This window comes from Asparagus officinalis, chromosome 6 (assembly GCF_001876935.1).
Source record: "Asparagus officinalis chromosome 6, Aspof.V1, whole genome shotgun sequence".
In the NCBI taxonomy this organism is placed as follows: Eukaryota; Viridiplantae; Streptophyta; class Magnoliopsida; order Asparagales; family Asparagaceae; genus Asparagus; species Asparagus officinalis.
In genome coordinates this window covers 41,082,196-41,104,526 of record NC_033799.1, presented here as the reverse complement: position 1 = coordinate 41,104,526, position 22,331 = coordinate 41,082,196, and the positions used below count along the sequence as shown (strand labels likewise).

Below are 22,331 nucleotides of genomic sequence, written 5' to 3'. Positions count from 1 at the left end.
CAGATATTAGAGAGACTTTTGAGCATTGTGAAAGAGAGATATTGTGAGCAAGTTGAGAAGCTTTGGTTGAGAGTTAGTTTATGAGTTTTGTGAGATTGTAATCATTTGTACTCTCCTTGATTTAGTGGAATCTCCCCATCCTCTCCCCATGGACGTAGGAAATTTACCGAACCACGTAAAATTGGTTGTCTCGCTATTTGTATGATTTATAATAGCTTATTTAGGTTCCCTCGACAGGTCAGTACTAGAACTGATGAGAAGAAAAGCTGATATCCCACTTTGTTGAGATAATTTGCTTAAGGTTCTTATTTCCTTTGTGAAATAGGAATTCCTATTGCGACTTTACTCTCTTATTGTACTGTCGAAGTACTGCCGAAATTTTCGCTGCGTGCAACAAGTGGTATCAGAGCCCAGATTTCAGATCTAGGGTTTTGGAATTAGGTGGAGGAAGATTCTTGTGTGAAACTTGATTCTTGGAGTTCTAAGCTTCGGTGGAGATAGCATTAGGAGTTTCCATTGGAGATTTCGCTATCCTCGTGTGGACAGGAGATCTATTTGGAATCTGATCTAGGGTTCAGTTGGGTAATTCTTAATTTCTATTAAAGTTTGATTTTTCTCTACAACTTGGAGTTAATTTGCAATGGGAGAAGAATATGAAAACAGCAAGTCGATGGCGAGTACAGTTCAAGTTGGTTTTCAGAACACCAAAATTAGTGTGGTGAAGTATGACGGTAATCAACTTTGGTTTGTGAATGAGCGACGTACAGAATGCGCTCAATGCTCAGAACTTGGAGGAGACCATCATGGTCCATGAAAGACCACCAAAATATGAAGAGACGATATGGGAAAAGATGAATAGGAATGCTTGTGGGGTAATCAGGTCCTGTTTGAAACAGGAGCTGAAGTATGATGTGATTGGGGTAACGTCTGCGATAAAGATGTGAGAAATTCTTAACAATAAGTACCTTACAAAGAGTGTTGAGAACATGTTGCATTTACTACGTAGGTTATTCAGATTCCAGATGTCCAGAGGCACCTCGCTTGCGGCTCATGTGAATAACTATACGAAGTTGTTGTCGGACTTGACGAATGTTGATGAGAAGATTTCAAATGAGTACAAGGCCATTATCTTATTAGGCTCCTTACCGGATGAGAAGTATAATACATTTATGCTCACTTTTTTAAACTGGAAATCTTCTATCAGATACAGTGAAGTTTCTAATGCTTTGACGAACTACGATTTGAGGAAGAATGATAAGGAGACTTTCCGTGCTAGTACTTCAGGCGAGACCTTGTCGACGAGAGGTAGAAACCCATATCCGAAAGGTGGTAATAGAGGAAGGCCAAAGTCAAGAGGTCGTCACCAGCTTGGAAAGAACCAATGTGCATTCTGCAAGGAGCAGGGACATTGGAAAAGAGATTGTCTAAAGATCAAAGAGAAGGAGAATAGCAAGAAAAAGGGCTCGAAGGCTAATGATCAAGATGAATGTTGCGAAAGGCGATGATTTTGATAATTCGAGCTTTTTTCTTTTGATTACTCCGGAGGTGAACCATTTGGATGTACCAGATTGGATGCTTGATTCTGGCGCTACTTATCATGTGATCCCTAGGCGAGATTGGTTTGCATCGTTTGAGAGAATCGATGGGGGTGTTGTTGTCATGGGAAATGATCAATCCTGTGATATTTGTGGGATAGGTACCGTGCGGATTCGGATGCACGATGGAGTAGTCCGTAAATTGAAGAATGTGAGATTCGTTCCTCGGCTGAAGAAGAATCTTATCTCAGTTGGAGCTTTAGAGTCGAATAGATTCAAGGTGACCTTTAAAGACGCTGTAGCAAATGTTACTAAGGGATCTTTAGTGGTGATGAAGGGAGTTCGCAGTCAGAACTTATATTATCTAAAGGGGAGCATCGAGGTTGGCCAGGTTGCTTCAGCTATTTCAGAAGCGGACATGAGCAGGCTTTGGCACTACAGGTTGGGGCATACAGGAGAGAAGTCACTGTAGGTTTTTTTTGCAAACAGGGGCTATTGAAAAGAGCCAAGAGTAGAAAAGTGGATTTCTGTGAGCACTGTGTTCTTGGCAAGAAAACGAAGGTGAAGTTTTGGACTGCTATTCATAGGATGAGGGACATACTGGACTACGTGCACATAGATGTTTAGGGTCCCACCAAGATAACATCACTTGGTGGTCGATATTGGTTCGTCACGTTTGTTGATGACTATTCTAGGTATTGTTGGGTGTACACCATAAAGCATAAGAATGAAGTCCTAGATTTGTTTATGGAGTGAAAGAAGAGATTAGAACTACAAACTGGGAGAAAGATCAAGACGTTGTGATCCGACAATGGCGGCGAGTACACTTCAGACCCCTTTCAGCAGCTATGTCAAGACGAGGGCATAGAGAAGCACATCATAATTAGTCATACACCGTAGCAGAATGGGGTGGTAGAGAGGCTGAATCGGTCTTTACTGGAAAAGATCTGATGCTTATTGGCACATAGTGGTTTGGAGAAGATCTTTTGGGCTGAGGTTCTTTCATATGCGAGTCACCTTATTAATAGGCTGCCTTCATCTGCGATTGAGGGGAAAACCCCTATGGAGATGTAGTCGAGAGAGACAGCACATGACTATGACTAGCTCAAGGTATTTGGTGCCCTGCATATTATCATGTTAGAACTGGTAAGTTGGGAATGTAATTATAACAACATTTGAGGACTTATTTGTAATTTTCTTACAATCTAGATTATATACTTCTTTCAATCTTCTTAATATTTAAGTTTTGAACTATATAGGGGTTTATCTGTAAAAAAATTATGAAGTTTCAGTATTTTTCTATAAATATATGAAATTTCAATGGTCTTTGTAAAAATTATGAAGATCCATAGTTGTTTGTGAAAAAATTCAGGGTTATTTTGTGAACATTGGCAAATCATGGAATACCCAAAAGATACAATTTTTTTAATTTTAAAAGACATAGTTCTATTTACTTTATAATTTAAGATAATGAATGATATTTAATAACTACTGATAGTTTTATGTGCAAATTTAGGATATAGTTTTAACATTAGGGAGGTTATAATATACTTATTATATAAAAAATTTTACCCAAAAGACAAAAATTCCAAGTTTGTTTTTAACTTTTATGTTAAGTGTGTCATGCTATTATAGTTTATATTAATTATCTTTATTTTTGCTAATCCATTATAACAAAATAAAATTCTCACTTTCACTTTCTCTCTCTTCTATTATCATATAATTAGCAACATGCTACAAAAAAATATATCTACTAAGTTCATAGATAATATAATATTTCTCTCAAATCACAATTAAGTACATAGTAATAATAATTATAGAAATAGAAAAACAGTTCATTAAAACTCCCCCAAATTAGACATCAAACTTTAGCCTCAATCCGAATTCTCCACATTTCCTTGTATCAATCGTATCCTCAATCCGCATATAGCCGTCAGTCTAACAATCACATCAGTATAAAGTATAACCCGAGTAAAGCTCAGTACTTTCTCAGCACAACTTCAATCTTCTTCACCTCCCCTTTGTCATTATCTCTTCTGAAGGAATAATGTTTTCACTAGCGAGCTTGTATCATCCAAATAATATCATAATAAAGCCATGAGGTGAGTATATGATGCTGTTAGGGTTTTAAGAGGTGAGTGTAAATCTAAATCATCAAATGAGTGAATTTATATAGGTTGCAAGTAAGGCTATTATGATAAAAAAAATAGGCTCTTTGGATTCCGTAACAATCAAATGTAATTGCCACTTAAATAAAAACTACAATTGAAAATGTAACTCTCATTTCAAGTATGCATGAATGCATGCACTAATAACGTTTTAAGTTGACACTTTGTTTGCAAATTGAAACGTTTATCATATGTGCGTTTTAAGTGGAGGGTTTACAAAAAAATAGAAGTTAATATTAGTGGATAACTAATAAGAGAGTTATGCCATTATTAAGAATGTATACATGTAAGCATTTTAAGTTGACACTTTGTTTGTAAATTGAAATGTATATTATTAGTTAGTCATATGTGTGTGCATTCAATTCTCAGCTATTATGTCAAATATAACTTACAATCTAAATTTTTTTTATGATAAAATTAATATTGGATTAGTGGAGGGGTTACAAAAAAATAGAAGTTAATATTAGTGGACAATTAATAGGAAAGTTATGCCATTATTAAGAATGTATGCATGTATATGTATGTGTTTATATGTATGCAAATTTTTTATGATAACATTAATATTGGATTAGTGGAGGGGTTACAAAAAATAGAAGTTAATATTAGTGGACAATTAATAGGAGAGTTATGCCATTATTAAGAATGTATGCATTCATATATATGTGTTTATATGTATACAAGTATGTGTTTTATGGATGCATGTATGTGGTTTGTAGAGCATTTTTGGAAGAAATATTTTAACATACCAACACACTTTTATAATAGTATTAGATAATCTGTCACAATCCAAATTCACATAGTCCATGAGTATAAATTTAGTCCGAAACTCCACCATTTTGTTGAAGAATGCAATCAAAAAATTTCAAAAAGTCTACTAAATATCTAGCACAATTTTTTTTAGTCTTAATCAAAAGTCTAGGATGTATGATTATTGGGCAATTGTTCTAGCCTAATAATCCCAAACATATAATCATCCTCTCAATTTTGAGCTCGTCTGGTTCTCTGCCATGTTAATAATTTCTTAGAATGTCTTCTTCTTCTTCTTTTTGTTTGTTTTGTTTGAGGGGGCATAAATTTCTATATAGAAGTATTCACCCAAAATGAGACTTTTTTTTGGAATCCATTTTCCTAGCTTTCGAGTTTGGAAATGGGATGAAAGCCACTTTTAGCAATGAAGTATATAGAGAGGGAAAAAGCGCTTTTGGTAATAAAAATACTCTGACAAGGGCTTTGATTGTGTAATTGCAATCACGGACTTTTTACATATTAATCCCTCAAATCTTCAATAATTTCATATTAGTCTCTCAAATCTTGGAATTCCATGTTAGTCCCTCAAATCACATAACATCATGCGAAATCATCCCTATGATTAATTACAATTATTTGAGTACGTAGAATATTGTCAAATCTAAATATTAGAAGCAAAATTAGGGCTTTACTCCTCTGTAAACTTTCTAAATCCATTTTATAGTATTTTCAACCAAAAACCCTCTTGTTTAAAAAAAAAAAAATCAAATTCACTTGAGTTCTTCCCTAATGGTCATAAAAATACCGTAACTCAAAATTTCTCATTTAACGAATCTACCATCTTCTCCTCCAATGTTTGAAACATTAAAGGAGATGATTTTACATCTTTTATTAAGAAGAGGGGGTAATGTGATAATTGACAGTGTTTGGCTTGTAGTCAACCCAATCATGATTTTGTTTTTTCATTACCAAACTAACATAAGGTTGATTTTGCAAGACTCCGTAGGATTGGAGGGACTAATATGCAATTCCAAGATTTAAGGGACTAATATGCATTGTCAAGATTTAAGGCACAAATTTGTGATCTTTGAAGATTGAAGGGCCTAATACCAAAAACCCTACAATCTATTTATTTACCCTTTCTTTAGTACCATGAATTCCTATTTTAAGCCACCTTTATCCAGACGATAGCAAGAACAAAAAGTAAAAATTTCTTTCCCCCTTATACAAAAGAGGCGTGAGAACACACAACCCCCCCCCCCCCCCCCCCAAAAAAAAAAAAAAAAATAATAAAATAAAAATAAAATAAAATGGGGGAAACGCTGGAAAAAACTTCCTACGGGTGAAAACATCACTCGTGTGCATTTATTCATTGTAAAGGACCTACATGTGAAGATTAGGGTTAGATCTGAAACGCGAACGAAAACCCTAACTCTAGTCGCCGCCGCGGCCGCCTCTTTCAATTGTAGGCGGCTGTCTCGCGATAGAGAGGGAAATTCGTCAAGATTCAGATCCAGGACTCACCGGCGACGATGTACGACGACGATGACGACGAGGATACGAGTACCGGAATCTCAGGATCTTACACTGGATTGGGAGGTATTGGAAAAATATCAGGTGAGAATTTTTGATGATTTTCTTCTGTCAGTTTCCTTTTGATACGATTTCATCCTACACCCAATTGTAAGTTGAAAAGATTTCATCCTACACCTAATGTAAGATGAAAATCAATATCCAGAACATTGAAAAGGAGTACAGATTAGACATAGGTACAAAGATTATTTGAATTATCTTTTTAGTCCAGATTAGAAAGTTTGAAGGAGTACAGATTAGACATAGGTACAAAGATTATTTGAATTATCTTTTTAGTCCAGATTAGAAAGTTTGGGACCTTGCTAGAATTTGAAAAGATTATTTGAATTATCTTTTTAGTCCAGATTAGAAAGTTTGGGACCTTGCTAGAATTTGATATGGAGTATAGAAGACAAAGGTTGTGAGATTATAATTTTATTTAAAATTATTTTTTAGTTATAGTGATTTACCTTTTTTTAATTAAAAAAATTCTATTCAGCGTATTTTTGACATAAAAATAATAATATGACAGTTACTTTTTTGCTTTTAGAAGATAAAAATGCTTTTTGAAGTAAAAATAGGTCAAGAAGCCTTATTTAGAATGGATAAGTATATTAGAATGTTGACAATAAACACAAAGATACTTCTTTACTTTATGAGTTCTAAGAACTAGAAGAGAGGTCCGAACTTGGACAGATAATATACGAGAATGTGAACATGGAGAGGACCATAGCAATCACATCTGTCATATACAAAATTCACCTACTATAAGTAAGATTTCTGAGTTTGGAAGCATATGCTTGTTTGAGGAGCACCATATTCGTAAGCGATCATAGAAGAGAGTATTAGCAAACTCCAACAAGCAGTAGGAAAAATGATTTCTCATATTCTTCGATAATGATCATTAGACATTGGTATCCTTTTTGATTCTACTAAGTCTTGGAAGATGTCCGACAAAGAAACAATATGCAATTATCTGGCAGGGAAAAAACAAAAAAGAAGAAGAAAACTCCAAATGGAGTTCTCTGGCTATATCCCCTTTAATGAGGATAAAAATGCTAACATAACAAATTGGCTTGTAGCAAATAAATTAAAGAGAGTCACAATCGATTAGTCTGTGCATTTGAGCTTGGTCAATAACACTCTGTGAATCAGAATTTGTATGCAAATGTAGTTTTCACTATTAATCATTATCAAACTCTAAGCAAATAGATAACTATATATAATCTAGAATATAAATTTAGATATAATTTCCAGTTTCCACTGAAGTTTTGTTGGCTTCTGTAGATACTTCTTTCCTATTGTTTTGTATCAATTGAATGATAAAGACTTTTGAATATGCAATTAAGTTGACTAATTGGTTTTCTCTATAAAGGTTTATGATTTTGACAACGCTTATTGGAGCTATTTGGAGCATAGCGAAACCATGTTCTGCTTTTACATGGTTCTGATGATAAAAAAACGCACAATTATATCGTGTCTACCTGGTCTTTCTTGTTGTGGGAGACCTCGTAAGTCAACTTACTCCTTTTTCTAATTCATGTAATATTTTGAAAAAGATCCAGGTATATATTTTTTATTGTCAAGGAGGGGATTCCCTCAATGACAATGATGTAGCACAATCTCCATCAAGTGAAATTCTCTCTCCTACTTTATTCACTTGGTGGGGATTGCGCCTCATCATTGTCAATGAGGGAATCCCCTCCTTGACATATGATACCCATTAATCATATCATACTCCCTTTAAAAGCACGAGTTTAGAAAAATATTTCTCTAGACAAAAATACCCCTATAAAGTTTGAACTATCCTATCTATAACCAAATTCTAATTTTTAAATTAAATTTAATGTATTTGAAGCACCTGTAACAATTCTTATCTGTTACGTTAATAGATGGGTTTGTTATATATAATATATATATCCCCGATTGATAACAAATCCTATCAATCCCCGCCGTAATAACTTCCCCGATTAATTACTTTATCTCCGATTGATAACTTTGTACACAATATCTAAAGAGTATTTGAAGCACCTGTAACAATTCTTATCTGTTACTTTAATAGATATATTAATTCTTATCTAAAGAGTATTTGATATATTAATTATCTGTTACTTTATATATCCCCGATTGATAACTTTGTACACAAATTTTTCTAAAAGAAATAAATTTCATAACACAAATTCAACCCACCTACATCCGTAACACAATTCATATCCTAATAAAACTCTAATTATGACTATTATCCTATCACATACAATACCTCATGCCTATATATAAACCAAGAAATTACACAATTTTCATATTATCTTCATCTCCTTCAACATGTATGCTTCTTTTTTATTTTTATTTCATGATTATTCTTTAAAAATATTGTGTATTTTATTTAATGGTGATATTTGTTTTACACTGCAATTATTTTTTATGGCAATTGATATTATTTTAAAATTTCTTCAATTTTCATGTAGAATTTAGAGGATTAAGGATTTGATTGTTGCAGGTTCTCCCATCTATCAAGGTAAATCTTCATGTACAATTAGGTTTTGTTTCTTAATTGAAATTTAGTTACAATGATTATTCCCAGATATGTTTCAAATTAACCTTAATATCAATTCTATTAAACTTTCAACTTTCATTCATGGTTATTGATCACCAAAGACTGGTTCTCAGTTAGGTAGAGTATTGCACTTTATCTTAGTAAATTTATGTTAATAGATGGGTTTGTTATATATAATATATATATCCCCGATTGATAACAAATCCTATCAATCCCCGCCGTAATAACTTCCCTGATTAATTACTTTATCTCCGATTGATAACTTTGTACACAATAGCTAAAGAGTATTTGAAGCACCTGTAACAATTCTTATCTATTACTTTAATAGATATATTAATTCTTATCCAAAGATTATTTGATATATTAATTATCTGTTACTTTATATATCCCCGATTGATAACTTTGTACACAAATTTTTCTAAAAGAAATAAATTTCATAACACAAATCCAACCCACCTACATCCGTAATACAATTCAAATCCTAATAAAACTCTAATTATGACTATTATCCTATCACATACAACATGCCCATATATAAACCAAGAAATTACACAATTTAATTTTCATATTATTTTCATCTCCTTCAACATGTATGTTTCTTTTTTATTTTTATTTCATGATTTCATGATTATTCTTTAAAAATATTGTGTATTTTATTTAATGGTGATATTTGTTTTACACTGTAATTACTTTTTATGGCAATTGATATTTTTTTAAAATTTCTTCAATTTTTATGCAGAATTTAGAGGATTAAAGATTTGATTGTTGCAGGTTCTCCTATTTATCAAGGTAAATCTTCCTGTACAATTAGGTTTTGTTTCTTAATTGAAATTTTAGTTACAATGATTATTCCCAGATATGTTTCAAATTAACCTTAATATCAATTCTATTAAACTTTCAACTTTTATTCATGGTTATTGATCACCGAAGATTGGTTCTCAGTTAGGTAGAGTGAGTATTACACTTTATCTTAGTAAATTATATGGATTTTGTTTTTTGCTATTTCCTCATTCAATTCTATACGTATATAAATTATTTGTTGTAGTTCGGATGTTTTAGCTATGAGAACTTGCTAAACTTAAATTCAGTTGTATCTCTAAAGAAAATTTCAGATTTCTAACAAAATCAAGCAATAACACCAGCAAAAGAGCCTAACAAAATCTGGATAAGCTATGCAACTTTTGGATAAAATCAAGCAATAACACCTGAGGAAGACATAAGTAAAGAATCAACAACACTTTCAGTTAGTATATCAAAAATAGCCTGCGCTTCAAAGTTGCTATCCAGTAAGATGTTTGATGACTTTAAGAAGCCCTTTCATGATTAAATATAAAAAATAACCTGCGTTTCAAAAATAACCGCCGATCAATATCCTTCGACGGTCGGAGTCCTTCGCGAATCAATAGATTATGTTATGATTTAAAACAACAAAATATTTTAATCAATTAAAATATTAAAATTCCTTATAATAAAAACTAGATTAGTATATCTTATATAAGCATTAAAATTCCTTATATAAGCATTAAACAGGAATGTGCCTTCAACAGAGATAACAGGCAGGGGTTAGAGTAATAGAATTCTGGTAGAATAAACTACACATATGTAGGTAATACTTGATTTATCTTTCACTGAATCATTATATAGTACTGTTGATCTATTAATATCATAGACTATTCCATTAGACTAGCTGCGTGTACAAAATCTCATTGTGGATCCATGAGACACAAAAAATAGGGGAGCTGTTAATTCAAATTCATTGTGTACAATGCAGGAACTACACATATGTTGGTAATACTTGATTTATCTTTCACTGAATCATTAATATTAAATTCCACAAGCACAAGTGTCAGGAACAAAATGCTACATATAGTGCTATGACTAAAAAAAGTACTGTTGAACTATCAATATCATAGACTATTCCATTAGACTAGCTGCGTGTACAAAATCTCATTGTGGATCCATGAGACACAGAAAATAGGTGTTAGAAGAATCTTGAATCATAAGTATAAAAGTGAATTACCAATTAACAACTCACGAGTGAAAATCCTCCCCTCTTGCCATGGGGATGAAGAGAAGGAGAGAGAGCACAAGGACCAGGTTAACAAACGTCGCAGAAGTCTTTGCCATCTTACTTCTAATCCAAATCTCTAGCTGAAATTATCAATTTTCTGTTAATCCAAATTCAATACATACCAAAGACACACTACTAACACAATATGAATTCAACTATCACACTATAGTTAATAGTTAATGATAATGCATCACCATAAATTCATTGCAATAACAATGCAAACAGAATATGAATCTAGACTATTACCTTTTGTAATAAGGTATATTGCATAGAACAGTCTATTGGATGCAGAAGATTAAATAACAAAACTTATAATATGAATACATAACTTAATTCAACAAGTAAATAAATGGTAAAAAGATTGAGCTTTTTATAATTAAAAAAAAGAAAGAAAATAGAAACCCCGGGATGCACCAGATTCAATGGTAATATTTATTATACATATATATGAAAATTTAATCCAACACCTGAATAAAAGGGAAAAAAGATCAATCTTTTTAATGAGAAATAGAGTAATCAAGAGATCACATTCATCAAATCTAATACATTCAGATCAGAAAAAGCGAAAATATCTTACAGTGATCGGAAATCCAGTGTTTATGACCCTCCCTCCTCGAACGAGCCCAACAGTGAGATCCATAGTGATTGTCCTCACAACATTCTCTTCCAAATGATGTGCGACCTCAAGAGCCAACATCTCTCGATCCAGCTCCGGTGAACTCATTGGTGATCTTCCTGCTGGGCGTCGGGCCCTTGGACGACAAAATCTCAAAACACCATTAAGAAATATTCCTCTTGCAAACGAAAAACCCTCAACCCATAAAAATCTCATCCAAACTATTAATTGATAATAATTTATTGATAATATTAAACGAAAAACCCTCAACCCATAAAAATCTCATCCAAACTATTAATTGATAATAATTTATTGATAATATTATTGAAAATTTAGAAAGATTATGTAAACTGAGTTTATCATATCATCCAAACTATTAATTAATAATAAATTATGAAGGTTTAAAAATATAATATTTTCTGTTTAATTGGGTTATTTGCATAAATTTCCCTTAAATCAGGGTATTTTCAAAAATATCCTCCCTCATTTGAGTTTAAGATGTATAGATAATCAAATTGATGCTCAAAACGACCCCCCAAACACACTTCCCCACTAAAATTAAAGCTAAAAAAATAAAAAATAAACAAGAAGACAACATTACCCTTCTAAATCGCCCCACCCCAGCGGGATCAGCGTGTATAATTAAAAATTATTTCTTTATCTTAACAAACCGATACCATAAAGATATTTTGTATATTTTATTAAAATTATTTTTTAAATTGTTAAGCTATAGATAGTTCATATAGGATTAGGATAGAATATAATTTTCATATTGTTTTCTTAATTTCTGACACATTTTTTACCTACAGGATAATACCATCTCAATTCTAATTTCATATTCAAGATTTATTCCATAATTACGAGTATCAGGTTAGTAAAGAATATCAATAATTTTTATATTTTAATTGTAATAATGATTATAGTTGATCGTTTACTATTGAATTTTTATGCAAAATTACGCTAATTTGTTTAACTATCTGCATTCCTCATGTTTTCATAAATTAATGGTCATATTACATATTATTTTCTTTTGTAGAAATTTATTTTCTGATTTTTGGATAACATAACTACTACACAACACTCTCTCGCCTAAAATGGCTTCAAGGCAAGGTTTGCTGAACCCGTCGTCGTTTGACCCTTTCACATGGCTATATCCTTGACGTCAATTTTAACGGTTTTGAATGAATAGAACTTTTCACATGGCTCGATGGAGGGTCAAACGACGACGGATGCACCCCAAACTTGGTGTGTTGAGGTTTTAGAATATGTAGATCAAGTTCAACGGAACGGATCATCCATAATGTCGCTCAATCATGTGATTTTAGAGGCGTCAAGGAGGAAATCCCCTCCTACGACAAATTAATCTATTAATCTCTCTCTCTCTCCCTCTCTCTATATATATATATATATATATATATATATGTGTGTGTGTGTGTGTGTGTGTGTGTTTATAAGAACATATGAATATTTTTTAAACAGAAGAGCACTCCAATCTCCAGAATTAAAAAAACCAAATATTCTCGGTTGAGTGATGAGCAGAAGAAAGATTACATTCAGAGAAGTGTGGATAATAAGAGAAAACGACAAAGTAATGACTCAGCTGGTAATATTGTTAATGTCAAACGACAACGTAAAGTTGATCTATTTTGTGGAGCCCTGCTATTGGCCTTTGAGTATGAAGGTTGGTGTAGATATACTTTATAGTTTATTAAAAAGGGTGATATAACATTATATATTAGTTTATTAAATATTTATATTTGTGTTAGGGTAAATTCTTCATGAACCGGTATGTTCTTCACTATACAAGCTATGCACTCCAAAGTTTTGTGCGTATTGTGGACCTAAAAAGTTTGAACACGAGCCTCCAACATTTTATTGTCATAACGGTGAAATCCACCTAACAGATGTTAATATTCCTAATGAATTATATGACCTTTATACAATGCAATCACCAGAGGCAATTGAGTTTCAACGCCACACCAGAATGTACAATAGTATTTTCTCATTCACATCGTTTGGGGCAAGATTCGATAAAGAGCTCGCATCAAATAAAAAATCCCTGCTCTAATTCCAAAGGAAAATAAGCCTTCATACTTTCAGCTTTACTTTTATGATACAGAGAATGAGTTAAAAAATCGTTTGGGAATACTAGACAATGCAAATATTAGTCAACTCACGACTAAGAGGTTGATGGATATGTTGCAAGGAAACCCATATTCAAAGTTCCTTCACAAATTGAATGATTATCAATCTTTTGAAGAATTTAAAATACTAATAAATAGTGTAACGTTACACTAGATCAACGTGTTTACAACTCACCAACAACAGATCAGGTGGCTGCAATCTGGGTTGACACTAGATCAACGTGTTTACAACTCACCAACAACAGATCAGGTGGCTGCAATCTGGGTTGAAGGAAATAATGACAATGCACCATTTGAACAACTCACCAACAACAGATCAGGTGGCTGCAATCTGGGTTGAAGGAAATAATGACAATGCACCATTTGAAAGAGAGATAGTTGTTCATGCACACTCAGGAGGAAGACATCAAGTGAAATACTATTTTGGCTGTTATGATCCGCTACATTATCCCTTACTCTTTCATAATAGAGAGGTTGGATGACATCAAAATATTAAAAGAAGGGATAAAAGGGAAATCAGAGCTTACAATCAACAAAGAACTATAATACCGACTTCAGTAGCCCCACCAACCTTCACATCTGCAGAAGACATTTTTATTCGGGAAAGTGAAGGTAAATTTAAATTCATAATTCTTAGTAATATTATTATATATGAACATAGCTTAACGTACAAATTTACAAGCGTCAAGGCACCAAAACCTGGAAAAGTATCATGCCGAGATTATTATTGTCATAAGCTCCAGATAAGAGACTCGACAATCTATTTTATTTACATCAGCGGGTCGTTTATTCCATTAATATGCTGTTGATATGTACATAAAGTTTGAAACAACAAGATTTAATTACTTTAAAAATAAACAATCAGAAATCAAAGCAGAGTTATCCAAGACATTGTTGACAGTGTAGCAGTCGGGGAAGCAAATGCATGCTAAGTGGGCAAGAGAATAGTGCTTCCATCGTCATTCATAGGTGGTCCTAGAGACATGCGTCGTAGATATCTTGATGCAATGTCATTAGTACAACGATTTAGAAAGCCAGATCTTTTTATAACAATGACATGTAATCCAACATGGGAAGAGATCACTAAGCAACTACATCCAAGTCACACCCATAATGACAAACCGGATCTAACCTCAAGGATATTTCGAGCAAAGCTCCAAGACTTGAAAGACCAACTCTTTAAGAAGGAGATCTTTGGGAAAGTTATCGCACATGTTCACGTTATTGAGTTTTAAAAAAGAGGGCTATCACATGCACATATCTTAATAATTCTAAGTGGAGATCACAAGATCACATCATCAGATCAGTATGATAAGTATGTATCTGCAAAAATTTCAGACCAATCTAAACACCCGATCCTCTATGAATTGGTAAAAAAACATATGATGCACAGATCTTGTGGGGAGTTGAACATGAAGAACAGTTGCATGCAAAATGAAGAGTGTAAATATCACTATCGAGAATTTAGCTCACAATCATTACAAGCAAAAGATGCTTACCCAATCTATAAGAGGGGGAAAGATAACAAGACAATGTTGGTCCGCAATAAAGTCCTTAATAATCAGTGGGTTGTACCTTACAATCCATATTTGTTGACGTGTTATAATTATCACATTAATGCTGAAATATGCTTAGGAATTAAAGCAGTGAAGTACCTTCACAAATACATATACAAGGGTCATGATAAAGTGACAGTAAACATTGAATATAATGAAGGAGGAAGACTTGTGAATGAAATAAAAATTTTCAAGATGCAGGATGGGTATCGGCTCAAGAAGTTTTGTGGAGAATATATGAATTCTATCTTAATGAGATCTACCTAGCTGTCATCAACTTACAACTACATTTGTCGAATCAATATTTTGTTTCCTATTGGAATCAAGACCTATCGAAGCTCATCCGCTGGGACCATATCTCTAAGACAATGCTTACAGAATTTTTTACCCTATGTTCAAAAATTAAAGAATCAAACAAATCAAAACCAGAAAAAGATCAAGAAAAAGAGTTATTATATTGTGAACTTCCAATATATTATGTTTGGGATTCAATGACAAAATGTTGGAGTCCAAGAAAACAAAGACATGTGATAGGCCGTATAAATGATGCTAATCCAGTTGAAGGGGAAATATATTACTTACGACTTTTACTTACATCAGATGCCCCACCTCATTTGAGAATCTATTGACTGTGGATGGAATTTAATGCACATCATTCAAACAATCAGTCCAGAAATTAGGTTCATTGGAATCAGATAATAGCATCAGATAATGCTTAGACGAAGCCGTCATCTTTCAAATGCCAGCTACCCTTCGCCGTTTGTTTGCAACCATACTTGTTCACTGTGAGCCCGCAGATGTTAATAAATTATGTGATCGATACCTTGACTCATTATCTGAAGACTTCACCAGGAAACCTGGTGCTACAAGAGTTTCGATGATAAATGACACCCTCTGCTACATTAAATTCTTCAATACAGCATGGAAAAGGATATCAATAAATTTGATTTACCGCCTATTCAACATAACCCTAATTCAGAAGGAATTTCATACCCTTTACCGCCTATTCAACATAACCCTAATTCAGAAGGAATTTCATACCCTAGAGAAATTCAAGATGAACTCAATGTACAAATTCCACTTGAAGAGGAATTTCATACCCTAGAGAAATTCAAGATGAACTCAATGTACAAATTCCACTTGAAGACCTTAATGCTGAATCAACACTCAATTCTGAACAATACAATGCATATAATTCAGTGCTATCACGTGTTCAGGCAAATAAAAGTGAGATTTTCTTTATTGATGGGCTAGGATGTACTGGGAAGACATTCTTATACCATGCTTTACTTGCCAAAGTAAGATCATAAGGGATGATAGTTCTTGCTACAGCGACATCAGGCGTAACAGCTGTAATAATGTCTGGAGGCCGAACATCACATTCCAGATTTAAGATAAAAATACCAACAACAGAATCATCTATGTGTATCATATCAAAGCAAGATGGAACCTCAAAACTTATTAAGATAGCCAGATTAATAATTTGGCATGAAGCTCCAATGGCTAAACGCGTTGCAATTGAAACATTAGATAGAACATTAAGGGATATAATGGATCAAGATGCACCATTTGGCGGCAAAGTAATCGTTTTTTGTGGGGATTTCAGACAAGTTTTACCAGTAGTACCCTGCGCAAGAAGATCACAACCTGTTAGAGAAAGTTTAGTAAGCTCATATTTGTGGAGCAAAATGGAAAAGTTGAAGCTATCAAAGAATATGAGAGCAAGGACAGATTCAACATTTAGCGACTTCCTTCTTAGAGTTGGGAATGGAGATGAACCGACTATGGCTGATGACCTAATAGCATTGCCCACATTTATTTTGATCAAGAATCAAAGTGATAATTTACCAGAAGATTACCTCATAAAATCAAATTTTCCATCTTTATATGAAAACTTCCAATCCATTGACTATATGAAAGATCAAGCAATCCTGGCAACAAAAAATGAATATGTCGACATGCTAAATGATAGAATCATAAAATAATTTTCAGGTGAAGGTAAAGAATTCTACAACTTTGATGAAGCAGTTGATGACACAAATCATCACTACCAGCAAGAGTTCCTAAACACGTTGCTACCAAATGGATTATCACCCCACAAGCTGGTATTAAAGAAACATTGTTCTATTATTTTATTAAGGACTTTGGATCCGACTAATGGGCCATGCAACGGAACAAGAATGGTATGTCAAGATTTTAATAGTAATATAATTCATGCTAAGATCACAATGGGACAACATGCTGGGAAAGAAGTTTTCTTACCAAGAATACCGTTATCTCCAGCAGAAGATGAGGGGTTCCCATTCAAGTTCAAACGAAAACAATTTCCGATACGGTTATGTTTTGCAATGACAATCAATAAATCACAAGAACAAACATTTCCTCATGTAGGCATCTATCTATCTCAACACGTTTTCTCTCATGGGCAGCTATATGTTGCTTTATCACGAGGGACTTCAATGACAACAACCAAAGTCCTTATAATATCGGACGGAAAATTTAAAGAAGATGAAAGATACATAAAAAATCTGGTATACAAGGAAGTCCTCCAACCAACAGACATGTATTAAACTTTAAAGTCACAATAGCTATTCTAAAGGTAATTAATTTCTCAGAATAATTATGTGTGTTCATTCTTGTTGATTCCTATAATTTATAATTTTTAATATTGTATAACTTTTTTCCTTTAGCATTCAATTAAAATTTCCCCCACTTAGACTATATTATGAGTTATTAATATTCAAAACCTTATGAGGAACAATAATTAATAAATTAATTTTCTAAGCTATGGTATATTCTATAATATTGGTTAAAACTAACATGTATATTTTAATCAAATAAACAGAAAATATGACTACCAGTACTGAAGGGCAAACTCAGCACATCCAAATAAGTCAGCTCAAGAAGTTTCAGAAAGAATGGACCATTCATGTTATCATACTTCGAAGTGCAGAGACCACTTACAAAAATGCAAAAGGATCAGGGAAATTACTAAAGCTAATTCTCGCTGACGCTCAGGTAAAATAAAATTATTCTTTGTATAATATTTCTTGCACAATGTCACGTTTGATCATATGAATATTGCTAATCCTGTTTATATATTTGGTAATTTCATTAAAACCCCAACAACTTTCAGAATGACTTTTTATGTTGTTTTTCTGTTAACATATAACTAACTAAAATATAATATATAGCTTACTATTAATTAATTATATTTTCCATGCATTGATCTCTTATCTTAATAATATTTGCAGGGTAACAAAATACGAGTAATGTACGGAGAGACTATCAAAAAGTTTATAGATATGCTTCAAAAAAATCAAATTATTTTCATTTCAAATGGAGAAATGAAAGGAATAAACTCAACTTATTCAAGTATCCACAAGTCACTTGAATTAGTATTAACAAAAGACGTATCGATCAAAGAAGCACCAACATGATTCCACTTGGAGAACATATTTAACAACTTTGTCCCATTTGAAAAAGCATTTTCATGAAAGATGCAACAAAAATTAGTAAGTACTTATAAATTTCTTACTTTAATCTTCAATACAAAATGAGACATTATTTTACAGAATCATAGTCTTTTTATCAAGCAGATATTCTTGCAATAACAACTAATGTGAAGCCGGTGATCAACTATATTACAAGACACAACAAACCAGACACAAGGAGGGAAATCACGCTTATGGATATAAGGTATATTCATGTTACTTATTTCCAATATCATAAGAAGAAAAAAGATTAACGTTCTTTCTTTTTTCATATGCAGTGGAATACCAATGCATGCAACTTTATTTGGAGATTTGGCTACAAATGAAGGATCAATTCTTGAAGCAGAAATCAAATATAAGCATGTAATAGCATTATCAGATTTTACAATCTCTATATATCAAGGTACATAAATTATTGATGAAATTCTTATTAAATATGGCTAAACATAAAATTAATCTTATAATTTTCTCATTTATGCAGGGGATACAAGCATATCGTCGCAAATTATTTTAACATTATGTATCAACCCAAAAATAGAACTAGCTTGCGAATTAATGGAATGGTAAGCAGAACAATCATATTTTCATATAACCCAATAATGAAATAGTATTATATTTTAATCTAATATGCAGGTTTCAATTGGAAGAAGCTGCAAAAACAAAAGGATATCCATCAACGCTTTTTAAAAATGCCAATGAAATTCATATTAGTGATATTATACATACATCACAGAATTCGATACAGGTATAATATTATATACATATTCTTATCTACAAATTTAAATCTAACTAAACTTTGTTAATATACAGATACGATATTGCACATTTAAGACAAAGATAATTACTATTTTAAATAGGTTCGAACCATGGTTCTATGCTTGTAAAGGCTGTGATAAGAAGGTTGATAAAGATGTTAGTAAAGAGTGTCTGAATGTCAAATGCCGCAGAATCATTGATGACTCAGTACTAAGGTTAAGTAATGTATCTTTTTTTATGACATGAACATATTAAAATACAATACTAACTGTCTTTTAGCTTTAACAATGAAAAATACAGGTACTTAGTTAAGATTCTCGTGGAAAATGGTACGGATAATGCAAGAGTAACACTCTTTGACGCAGCAGAAACTCTTATTGGATGCAAAGCAGAAAAATTCATTACAGAAAAGAAAGAGGTAATTCCTAACTCTATTCAAGTAGTAAATTAGAAAATAAACAAATTCATAAGTATTAATATAACATTTGTTCTCATTGCAACAGAAAAATAATCAAAGTCCATATTTTCAAAAATTTGTTTTGAACATCGGAAAAACATTCAAATTCCTGGTGAAGTTAGTTGAAAAGACAAAAGATGAACGAGGCGAAGACAATATAATAGCACAAGAAATTCAACTCCAGCCTGATATTACTATCGACGTAGATGATAAAGATGCTACTCTAGAGTTGCCTAGAAAAAAGATAAAGGTGGAGAAAGATTGATCTTAGTTCAATTAGAAATTTTCAAGAAAAATATTTTTTAATCATTTTATATAACAACTTAATTTTTTATTACAATTAGGAATTTTTATAAGACATTTTCATGTAAAGTTATTAGTAGTTTTGTATGCTTATATGAATGCTTACATCACATAAAATTACTCTTTGATATTTAACTATTTTACTATATTTTATTATTGTTTATGGATATGATCATGCATTTCGTGAGAGGCAATCGATAAAAAACTGCTTTTATTGATCCTATGAATGGATATATTGTCAGCTAGACATAAAATACTCTTCCTGATTACTAGCGCAGCATGTGATCTAACATTTATGATATAAAGGTCGCCTCTTTAACCAATTGGCAAAGAATTACTGTTGTGATGATTTTGCTTGGGGCTGTCACAAACTTCAAGATTCAATGTTTTCAAATAAAATCCTTGGCTTACTAATTGTTACTTATTGAGATTGTTGCCATATTGACTAAGGGACCAAATTTGATCAAGATTTACTTTCATACTTTAATTAAGTTCCTGTTAGGTGTTGGTGGTGGTGATCAATTTAAATTTCTTATAAGAAAACGAATTTACAAGTTTGCAGTAAATCAAACAATTATCTTAGCTTTTTGAGTCAAAAAATATTTGAATAAACTTAAAATTTTGAAATATTTTCTTTATTACTATAACTACAATTCATAATAACAAATACAATATCCCAGTTACATATATTCATCCAAGTTTAGCTTAAAATCCATTTCATTTATTTTTATTAATATTTAAATAAAATACTAATAAATCTTATAATTCAATTATACATATTTGAACTTATGCATTAATAAACCAATAAAATTGTTCTCTTTTTGCTCTATTATTGCTAACTACTTGTCGTAATGGAACGACAAGTTGCTACGTTTGTCCATTCATCATCAGCAATGCAATCACTTGCACTGACACTCTATTTCGTTATAGACACCAAATGGTGCTCCGTTATGTACCCCAAGCAGTGCAAGATTTTTTTTCTAGCAATTGGATTAGATATGACTGCATGGTTCTGCATATTCATTTCCTTAAGGCACCGAATCTCACGGTAGTATAAACTATTTTTTCTGTTATATGTCTTTGTATTATCTTGGCTCTATTTAAACTAAAACCTGATGTAGAGTCTTTTTCTTTGGCAAATTGTTGAGCAGGAAGGGTCAGTAAGAAAACGGTATTGTGCTAATAAACTTCAAGGTATCAGACGCTACCTTATGTATCCAAGGAGAGCAAGTTTTTATTTCTAGCAATTGGAATAAATATGACTATATGGTTCTGCGCATTTATTTCCTTCATATTTGTTCTTATGCACCGAATCTTACGGTAGTATAAACTAAATTTTCTGTTATATGTCTTTGTATTGTCTTGGCTCTACTTAACCAAAACCTAATGTAGGGTTCTTTTTATTTGGCAAATTGTTGAGCAAGAGGGGTCAGTAAGAAAACGGTATTGTGCTAATAAACTTCAAGGTATCGGGAAATCAAGTGAAATGTATCTACAAGAAATTGTTTTAGTATTCTACTAAGTATTTTTTTCTGTTTTGATCATGGAATCGTAATTCTCAAATAGGAGAAGTTTTCATCAATTTATGAGGTGAAATGTATCTTCATGAAATTGGTTTTGTATCCTTATTTTATGTATCTTAGTGAGGAGAGTAAGCATGCATGTGTCTGCTCTGTGTAATTGTCGCACCAAACATGAGGATTTATTATCAAATCACAGCCTGAGCTGAACAGAGAAAAGAAATGAATTTACAAAGAATGCCCGTTTACTATCACCACATAACTCCACTGCACGATCAATCCTCACAGCCCCGCTAGCATCTTGATCAACATAGTATACATATGTTCATTAGGAAGCCTTCACAGTAGGTTAAGCGCGTTATTTGTCCTATGGAGTTACAATGTAGAGCGAGGCTCCATCCTATCGTAAGTCTACATATCTGCTTCTAAGCCTCACTCAACCAGTTCATTGTGCAACTCATATGCATCATTTGCTTTCTTTTCTTACACAACAATATGATGAGGACACACTTATTTGCAAACACGTTTAGGGTCAATTCTCAAGTTATGCATGTATAAAAATTGCATAAGCTTTTATCATCCGGGTCAAGTCCGTACAACGTTTTGTACCCCATTTCTTTGCATAAATTAGCCAACAAAGCATCAAAAGCTGCTGTCAACTGCGCATTCTTGTTGGCGCATTTCATCGAACAGCTGAATATATTCCTACGTCCCCTCGAAAAAAGAAAAAAATAATAAACCCCGATCTTTTTTCATCACCATCTCCCTCCACAAACCATAGATCCTACTTTTCCAATGAGAACCTAGTCGATAAATTATTGAAGGCAATGAAGAAATT

The 22,331-nt window shown here is 32.6% G+C and overlaps 2 protein-coding genes across 16 annotated transcripts; both read left to right on the top strand.

The window, feature by feature from the left end:
• On the top strand, positions 5,758-21,486 carry LOC109844792 (replication protein A 70 kDa DNA-binding subunit B-like). Of its 15 annotated transcripts, XR_002248117.1 has the most exons (15): positions 5,765-6,067; positions 7,398-7,533; positions 8,488-8,537; positions 9,316-9,365; positions 12,073-12,133; positions 17,809-17,981; positions 18,218-18,478; positions 18,547-18,662; positions 18,736-18,860; positions 18,939-19,020; positions 19,091-19,202; positions 19,268-19,428; positions 19,514-19,631; positions 20,904-21,021; positions 21,125-21,486. XR_002248117.1 is itself a non-coding variant. In XM_020413921.1 (14 exons), the coding sequence occupies exons 7-14, from the start codon at positions 18,464-18,466 to the stop codon at positions 19,933-19,935; spliced, it is 948 nt and encodes a 315-aa protein (XP_020269510.1). In that variant the 5' UTR covers positions 5,758-6,067; positions 7,398-7,533; positions 8,488-8,537; positions 9,316-9,365; positions 12,073-12,133; positions 17,809-17,981; positions 18,218-18,463; the 3' UTR covers positions 19,936-20,698. The 15 variants fall into 15 exon arrangements, 14 of the variants coding, with proteins under 14 accessions (XP_020269510.1, XP_020269514.1, XP_020269512.1 ...); XM_020413921.1 differs by lacking the exons at positions 20,904-21,021; positions 21,125-21,486 and adding an exon at positions 19,717-20,698 and having other exon boundaries at positions 5,758-6,067; XM_020413932.1 differs by lacking the exons at positions 20,904-21,021; positions 21,125-21,486 and adding an exon at positions 19,717-20,697 and having other exon boundaries at positions 5,762-6,067; positions 18,563-18,662.
• Positions 16,463-16,948, top strand: LOC109846091 (ATP-dependent DNA helicase PIF1-like). Its single transcript, XM_020415314.1, has one exon. The coding sequence runs from the start codon at positions 16,463-16,465 to the stop codon at positions 16,946-16,948; it is 486 nt and encodes a 161-aa protein (XP_020270903.1).